Raw genomic sequence first — 9,458 nt, forward strand, 5'->3', positions numbered from 1 at the left:
AATCCTGGGCTTCCATTTCTAATCCAATATGCATGCACAGATGCTAGGTAAAGGTGAGCAATGGAAAGCCATGTAGGGCATTAGAAGGTTGCCTGGCATGGCTGCAGCCAGCTGATCCAACACCTGCAGAAAAATTGAGGGAGAAGAAAAGCTGAAGTACTTCGATACCCGACTGCCATATCAGCAATCCAGTGTTCATCCAGAGTCCAATTGTACAATGGAGGGGGAAGATGATCCTTATATACTCAATGCACTACACTCAGTTATTGACATGACAAAATCTCAGATTTTGGATAAAAGTATAAACTTTATTGGCATATAGTTTACAAAATAAATTTGTACTTCTGATAATACATAAATTGCAAAGGAAATATAAAGTAATTAGAACCATGATAAGTTAGCAGAGTGATGCACTCTAGTCCTCCACAACAGATCATTGCATTGATCCATTGGCATGTGAATATATGTTATAATGAAGACGCCTGCTGATTGCGTACATACAGTGGTGGCATGATATTTCTATAAGGTCCCATATCATGTAACTTTGGAAAGCTTGACAACAACTCTATTTGATCTATACTGCCTCATGTCTATTTCGTCTTTATCTTCTGTAAACTTCTTTTTACGTTCAAAGAAGACCATAATTGCACCGGTAAGTGAGGCAACAATGATACCGCTGAGAAATATTGCAAAACCAACAATCACGAAAAAGAAATAGTCGAAGTAACCCAGGGGTGTGTGACAAACCTCGAATATCTTGACTAAAGCTTTGGAGACACGAATGCCAACCATTGATTTTGGTGCAGTGCAGAATGTATTAGCTTCATCTGTTAATCAAAAGAAAATTATTTCCTTAATTTACTGGTTGTTGAATTACATTGAAACACAAACAAGAATACAATAAGCAAAAAAGTATACACACAGCCATACAAAGAACTAAAACTTAAGTACCTTTGTGGTTTCTTGCGTGTCATCTGTCATTGAAAGAATATGTCCACTTAACCATTAACTTTAAATAATTTCTGGCAAGAACACTGGAGGACCAGAAAGGTTATCCTTTGCACTGCAGCGTAGTTTTACCAGAAATGATACCTGGATTCCATGGATTAAGTAACAAGGCTAGATTACACAAAATAGATTCCTATTCCCTGGAATTTAGAAGGTTAGATTTTTTCATCTGATTAAGGAACTAATTATTAGGTAAGGGAGATGGAAACTATTCCCCTTGGTTGGGGAACTTAGGACTAGAGGATGTAGACTAAAAGTTAGAGCCAGATCTTTCAGGAGTGCAGTCCGAAATCACTTTTACTTCTGAAAAGGGTGGTCGACATTTGGAAATCTCTTCCGCAAATGGCAAATGTTTGATCAATTGATCATTTAAAATCTGAGTTTTGTATATTTTTGCGAACAAAGGATTGAGGTGTGTGGAGAAAAGGAGTTAGCCTTTCACATTGGGGGAGCTAGGTGTAGGGAGTGTGTCAATACTGGCATAGGCCCACCACAAAAAAACAGTTTGAAAATCAGAAAGCAAGAGAGGTACAGCTTGTAATCTATATTCAATTCAGGATGTGGATCGGTGCTTTTCATTTAGAATAGCAACGTTGGCTGCATTCTTAAAGCAAAGCGTGTGACTGATACTGTAGCCAGTCTGCATCGCTGTTTTCCATATCCAGCAATAAGAAAACAAATGAAACAGCAACAAACATGATTTTACTAAAAGTGAGATATACTGGAGCTGCAGGGTGTTAAATGTGACCCACACTTGGATTTATTTTGCCTTAGTAGCTAGTAACATAATAGTAGCAGAACTTAACTTGATGACCCAGAACCATTTACACTTTTTCCCTAATGCCTCAACTTCTACCAGTGCACCCTTGAACCCCCAGCACCAAGTACCAGAGTCCGCAGGAGCTACACTGTGCGCTATATCACAAACAAAGAGTTTGGATTTTTCTTCAGGTTTTTAGCAATTTATACACGCGTTTTAAAATTCCTTATTCAGATTTATTGTTTCATTTTTTAATAAAATGGGAATACCAATACCACTAAGGGTGGCACAATAGCAGAGTGGTTAGCACTGCTGCTTCACAGCTCCAGGGTCCCAGGTTCGATTCCAGGCTTGGGTCACTGTCTGTGCGGAGCCTGCACATTCTCCCAGTGTCTGCGTGGGTTTCCTCCGGGTGCTCTGGTTTCCTCCCACAGTCCAAAGATGTGCAGGTGAGGTGGATTGGCCATGCTAAATTGCCCTTAGTGTCCAAAAAAGGTTAGGTGGAGTAACTGGGTTACAGGGATAGGTTGGAGGTGTGGGCTTAAATAGGGTGCTCTTTCCAAGGGCCGGTGCAGACTCGATGGGCCGAGTGGCCTCCTTCTGCACTGTAAATTCTATGATTCTAAGTTAGAAATTGAGCCCATTCCCAATTGCAGGAATCAGAATTCACCAAGCATACATTCCTGGGAAATGTCGAAAGGTTTATCCAAGGGAAGTCAAGTATGTGATGTTTTAAACTTTAATATATTATCTATTTTTTAAAAAGCTATTTTGTCCAAAAATCAACAAGGTGCTAATGTATTTACTGCTTGTGATTACTTAAATGATAAAGCAGAAAAAGTTATAAAATGAAAAGTTGAGCAAGGAATTGTATTTGTAATTGTTGCACCATCCAACTGTTTCTCCCCTGTTTTTCTTTCCCTGCCCATGTATCTAGCTAGGTCCTTGTTTTCCAGGATGGTCACTCTTTTGGAGCTAAATAATTCACAATGTCGCCCCCAAAATTACCTGAGGCTCATTGGATTCTGTGACCCAAAGTTTAATTTAAAGCAATATTCTTGGGGGTTCTTTTTATTTATACCCCTGAGGGTCTTATACAAATCTGTAAGATCACCTCTTAGGGGCTTACATTCCAAATGGAAAGCCTCAGTCTCTCTTCATTATTAGGACCCCAGACACTGGACAGAGCCCATTGGCGCTCCTCTGCAGTGCCTCTAGTCTCGTGTGTCTATTGCTCCTTGGTGGTCAGAATGAGATGCAGTATTCAAGATGCCCACTAAGCAGTTTGATCATTACTGTACCTCCTTTGACTTCTAGTCTATTCTTTTGGCTATGTCGTTCAGCATCTTATTAGCTTTGTTGATTGCTGCTCTGTACCAATTGGGCACATTTGGCATCTGGTCTACTAAAACTGCTGGGTCTTTTTTCACCTTCATTCAGGACTATTTCAGCAACATTCATGCAGTAAACGTGTCTCTATTTTTCCTTCCTAGTTGAAGAGATATTAGCCCAACTGTAACTACATGCTAATTCAAAGCCTTACTTTAATCTAAAATTAAGTTTTAATCCCTCTTTTTTTTCCCCCCTTTTCAGGCTCAACTCCTTCAACTCCACAACCTGGTCTGCAAAACATGGAAAATGCTGGAAATAGACAGCAGGAAGTATCAGTCTGCGTCTGCAAGAGAAGGAAGGTTTAATGTTACAGCTGAGCTCCTTCATCAGAACCAAGTTAACCTGTTTTCCAACTTCGCTGCTTGGCTGAGCTGTTGCGTATTTCCAGCATTGGCGAGTCTTTTTTAAATTTCTTGCTCATGTGTAAAAATCTATTAATCTAATGGTTGTCCAGTCAATTTAGACTCCCTATTGCCTCTCTGCCGGGACAGTTTAAATCCAGAAAAGAGGAATCCACAGCCAACTATTCAAACTGTATCATTACTTTTGACAGGTAGCTTTGGGTGGGATTACACCCCCTTTCTCCCCCCCCCCTCTCCCAGCGCTATCCAGCAATAGTGGAAGCAGCTCACCAGCGAGACCAATGGTCCTTTACGCCACCGGGGAACCTGCCACGAGGGCTTGCATTCAGTGGGGCTGGAAAATCCTGCTAGCAGGAGGGGCTGGGAAATCCCACCCTTTGGGCTGGGAAATCCCACCCTTTGTTTCTCTTTCAGTCTTTGTTTCAAAGGTTGAGGCGGCGCTTCAGCATGTGCTGCCGTTTAAACCACACCTGGAGTACGGTCCAACAACTCTGGGCATCACATTTTATGAAGGAGTGCGGCGCACAATGATGACTGGACTCCAAGGGTTAAATTGCAAAGGGTGTAAAAAAAAAACTGTGGATGTATCCCCCGGAATTTAGAAGGCCAAGAACAAATTTGATTGACATGTTCAAGATTTTTAAAGGAACAAAGTTTCTCCCGTTCTACCCCATTTAAACTGAATGGAGTGGGGACAGCCACACAAAAAGAGCCACACCTTTAAAGAGTGGAGTTAAGTAACACTTTGATGCATAAGGGGCTGGTTAAAGTTTGCAACTCCTTTCTGCATAGGGCAATTGATTAATTGTTCATTTCAAAACTGAGATTGATACATTTATGTTAGCGAACAGTGTTAAAGGATATGGGGGTTAAAGTGCGCAAATGGACTTAGGGTGCCGATCAGCCATGACCTCATTGAATGGTGGCAGGATTGGTTTGAGGGGCCAAAGGACCCTGTTGCCACATTCCTTGATTCATAAGAGCATATGAATTAGGTACAGGAGTAGGCAATTCAACCCCTCAAGCCCGCTCCACCATTCAATATGATCATGATGATCTCCTCTCCCTCAACTCCACTGTCCTGTCCATTCTCCATTTTGTTTATGCACACACCACCCACTGCATCCATTACCTATCATGCCAACCAGTATAGCAAACCAGGCAATGAAGACGGTTAGATTTACTGAACCTTGGCAGCACGGTGGCGCAGCCTCACGGCGCCGAGGTCCCAAGTTTGATCCTGGCTCTGGGTCACTGTCCGTGTGGAGTTTGCACATTCTCCCCGTGTTTGCGTAGGTTTTGACCCCACAACCCACAGATGTGCAGGCTGGGTGGATTGGCCATGCTAAATTGCCCCTTAATTGGAAAAAAATAACTGGGTACACTAAAGTAATAAAAAAAAAAGATTTACTGAACCTCACCTGGAAAAGACTCATTATTTTTGAAAATCCACTCACTGAGTTGTGAAATTGTGCACTGACATTCCCAGGGGTTACCGGCCAAGTACACAGCCTTCAGACCATGAAGGCGCCTTATCGAGCTGGTATTTAAGTATAACAAGCCATTGTTGCGGAGATCAATCTCCTGGAGCCCCACGTTGGTTGCAAGGACGCCATCGTCCAGTTGGTTCAAATCCTTGTTGTCGTTGAGCTTCAAGATGACCAGGTTAGTCAGCGGTGCGAATGTTGACTCGACGAGAATCCTCAGGCGGTTGTGACTGAGGTCCAAGTAAACCAGCTTCACGATGCTGAGGAAGTGCAGTTCGGAGATCTCCGATATTTTGTTGTGGCTGCAGTCCAGGTGCACGAGGTCACTGAGAAGGCTGAGTTGCAGGGAGTTGATCTCGGCGATGTCGTTGCTCGAGAGGTCCAGGTGCCTGGTGTCTAACTGGAGAGGCGTTGGGAACATTGTCAGGGCGATGCCTTTGCAGACCACTTTAAACTGGCTGCATGTACATTTGGGCGGGCATGCAGCGGCCAACATCACTCCCATCAGCAGCAATTCCCAAAGTAGTCCCTGAGGCTGAGTACCACACAGAAACATCTTGATGTGGTGTTATCCAAACTGCAACTCCATGCTCATTCCACACTTCCGTTGCTGGTGCAAACTCACATGAGAACTTTTTGTTTTACATTTACACACACACATACAAATGCACAAAAAAGAATGACTGGACGGAGGCTTCGATCTGTTGAATGCAGAAGTTACTCAGCACCTCTGCGCTGCAGAAGAGATTACCTGATGGAAGAGATAAGCGTTGAAAGTTAAGAAGAGCTGTCTGACTTCACAGTAACTGTGACCCAACCCCTTCATCCAATGTCATACCAGTTGCCAGTTAACGCATTTGTGACGTCCTCGATGTAAGGACAGTCTTAAAGCAAAAGAGTGTGGGGGAGTGTTTCGTGTTAACTGCATATTCACCAGGCACTGGGGCATCTTCAGCCACCTTGGTGGAAACCCTGGTCCCAGAGGTCCCCCCCATATCCCCCCCCCCCTCCCCCAAAGCCCCTTGCAGGCGTTCCAGCTTGCAAAATCAACAGGGGTTCGCGAGAAGCGACCGTCAACTGAAGGTCAATCAGTATGTGTGGGGTGTGTATGTGTGGGGGTGGGGGATGTATGAGCGATTCGCTGGGGTTCAGACCAGCGACCCTCTGAAGGCCCTCAGACCAGCAGCATGGACCGAGCAATCTTCATTGCCAACCACTTGCTGCCTCAGTCATGAGCAACCCTACCGAGAGGGGACCGGAGAAGTACATCCACCACCGGTCGAAAAGTTGTTCCGGCTGTTTGATTGACCCCGGCGAACACGGAATGGTGGCTTCCCTCGTGTCCCGTTTAAGAGGAGCAGAATTGTGTGGGGTTTTATACACCCCGCTCGGGGAAGAGCTGGAGCTCTGGACCCGGGCATGGCTGCACCACGCTGTGGGGAAGCTTGATGTGAGGTGGAATTACAAGGTGAAGGAAGGTTTTCTTCATAAAATACTGAAATTCCGCCTGACGGGAATTAACTCCGGAGGATGAGGATGTGCCCGAGTTGGGAAATGAGTGGTTGAAAACGGCGGGAAGAAGTTAAAATAAAGACTAGGACAGTTAGCGCATTTCACCGCTTGGGGTTTCAGGAATTTGGGTTGAGGGATTTCACAATTGAGATAGTGTGTCGAATCTTGATTGCAACAAAACGCAGCAATGCAGTTGGTGGTGAATTTATTATTTTACACAAGCTGCCCTCTCTCCCCTTGAGGCCGGGTGGGGGGACTGGTTTGGGAATTTCACCCATTTTTTCAAAGGGTTCTCTTTGATTTTAAATGGATTTTAATCTCACAATTGATAGTTGCCAAGTAGAAAAATAAATGAGATTTCCCCTAATCAATATTCAACTGTCTTATGAAGTTATCGGTTCCCAAAAGGCATCTGGGACTTCCACTCTCAGGGACATCCTCTTCCTCTGATACAATCTCCTGCATTCCTGATAATCCGATTCCTGCTGTGGCCTTATATCTTTACCTGCCTAGTGCCACCTCCCTAACATTGGCCGACTTTGCCCTTCCCCTAGCTTATCCACTGCTAAAACTCGTGCTTTTATTACCTCTAGCTGGGCTGGGCTCCCACATTCTGCCCTCTGTAAACTGGAGGTCACCCAAAACTCTGCTACCCATCAAAATTTGCAGATGACACAAAACGTGGAAGCATTGAGTACTGTGAGGAGGGTAATGTAGAATGTTGAAGGACATAGATAAATTGGTGGAATGGGCGGGCAGGTGGCAGATGAAGTTCAATGGGCAGAAATTTGAAGTGAATGATTTTGGGAGGAAAAACACGGTGAGACAATATAAAATGAAGGGTACACCTCCAAAGGGTCCTGGGTATATATGTGCACAAGTCTTTGAGGATGGCTGGACAGGTAGAGAAAATAGTTAATAAAGCACACTATCCTATGCTTTATTAATATGGGCATAGAATCCAAGAGCAAGGAAGTTATGTTGAATTTATATCAGAGACTTCCGGTGGCAGTCATGTGCTTAGTGGACGCACATCAGGTGGCTCTCCTCCCAATCGGACCCAAAATAGCAAATTTTCAAAGGTTCTTAGCTCAAAAAGCCACCCAAAATTCCTTAAAACCCAAAAGGCATGAGCAGCGAACAAGCAGAAGGGAAAATGCTGGCAAACGGTGGTTCAGAGGGCCAGCGAGATGGCAGAAGCGGCGATAAGGGGGAGGAGCAACGAGCACACGGACCAGCGGACCCGCGAGGCGAAGGCCCCGGCGAACCAAGAGAGGGGGGCAACCGGCGACCCGAACAGCGGAACATGAACAGGCAGCGATGTTCCCCACTACACAAGAGGAGGGATGGAAGACATTCCTAAAAAAAGCAGTGCACCAACTCCACCAGACACGGGGACCTTTTACGGACACGGAGAAAAGGCTGCCCGCCTATTGGCTCACCAGCTGAGAAAGCAGGCAGCCACGAGAGAAATAGCGCAGGTGAGGGACAACAGAGGCGGACTGGGAGCAGAAGCAAAAGGGGTCAATCAAGCATTTGAGACCCTCTACCGAGGGCTGAACACCTCTGAACCATCCCGCTACATGGATGCGGGGATGAAACAGTTCCTCGACGGACTGGAACTACCAGTTGTGGGGGAAGACAGACGGGGGGGGGGAGCTGCACCAATAGATCTGGGAGAAATCATGGAGAGCATCAGCTCCATGCAGGCAGGGAAGGCAGCAGGACTCTCACTTCTACAAAAAATTCGCACCAGCTCTGGCCCCACATCTAAAGGACATGTTCACAGATTCGCTGGCAAGGGGCACTTTGCACCCCACGTTAGCGCAAGCCACAATCTCACTGATACCCAAAAAAGACCAAGAGCTGATGGAATTTGGATCATACAGACCCATTTCACTGCTGAATGCGCCCGCGAAAATACTCGCAAAGGTCCTGGCTAAAAGGCTGGAGAACTCTCTACCAGAGATGGTCGCTGAAGACCAAAAGGGCTTTGTCTAGTTTTGTCAACTCACTGTGAACATCAGGCGGCAGTTGAATGTAACAATGACCCCCCCCCCCCCCCCGGGGAAAAAACACCAGAGGTGATCGTCTCCCTGGATGCAGAAAAGGCCTTCATAAAGAGTCGAATGGAAGTACCTCCTCGAGGTACTGGAACGGTTTGGGCTACGAGCAGTATTCATCTATTTGGTGAGACTCCTGCACAACGCTTCCAAGGTGAGTGTTCAAACAAACACGACCAACTCTGAAAACTTCCAGCTACAAAGGCATTCGCCTTGCAGGGCACGAAAAACTGGAATGGCATCCAAAGAAGAGACAGAGAGCACAGAGTTTCACTCTATGCGGATGACCTGCTCCTGTACGTCTCAAAGCCATAGGAAGGACTGAAAGCAATCATGCGGATCCAAAGAGAGTTCAAAACCTTCTCAGATTACAAACTCAACCTGGGCAAAAGTGGGGCATTCCCAGTGAACCCAAACAGGGGAGCGACAGAGCTGGAGGGACTCCCGTTCAAAATAGCCCAAAATAGATTCTGATACCTAGGAATCCAAGTAGCCAGAGACTGGACACAGATCCACAAGTGGAACCTGACAAGATTGGTGGAGGAAGTCAAAAAGGACCGACAGAGGTGGAAGACACTCCCACTCTTCCTGGCGGAGGGAGTGCAGATGCTGAAAATGAACATGCTGCTGAGGTTCCTCTTCCTGTTTAGGTCCATACCGATCTTCATCTCCAAGGCCTTCTTCCAGAACCTAGATAGCCTAATTATTGCGTTTGTGTGTGTGTGGGGCGGGCGGGGGGGAGGCAAGAATTCAAGAGCTCGCAAATCAACACTACAAAGGAGGAAAGGTAAGGGAGGCCTGGCACTGCCAAACCTACAATATTATCACTGGGCAGCAACAGTCAAAAGAGTGAGAGGATGAGGAGAGGACTCAA

General features: G+C 45.6%; 1 protein-coding gene across 1 annotated transcript; it reads right to left on the minus strand.

Annotated features, from left to right (window-relative positions):
• Positions 1-287: 287 nt before the first annotated feature.
• LOC119964861 (leucine-rich repeat-containing protein 52-like) lies at positions 288-5,565 on the minus strand. The gene is made up of 2 exons (XM_038794929.1): positions 4,944-5,565; positions 288-827 (listed from the first exon to the last, which is right to left on the minus strand). The coding sequence occupies exons 1-2, from the start codon at positions 5,563-5,565 to the stop codon at positions 535-537; spliced, it is 915 nt and encodes a 304-aa protein (XP_038650857.1). The 3' UTR covers positions 288-534.
• Positions 5,566-9,458: the final 3,893 nt, after the last annotated feature.

The sequence above is a fragment of the Scyliorhinus canicula genome, chromosome 4, assembly GCF_902713615.1.
Source record: "Scyliorhinus canicula chromosome 4, sScyCan1.1, whole genome shotgun sequence".
In the NCBI taxonomy this organism is placed as follows: Eukaryota; Metazoa; Chordata; class Chondrichthyes; order Carcharhiniformes; family Scyliorhinidae; genus Scyliorhinus; species Scyliorhinus canicula.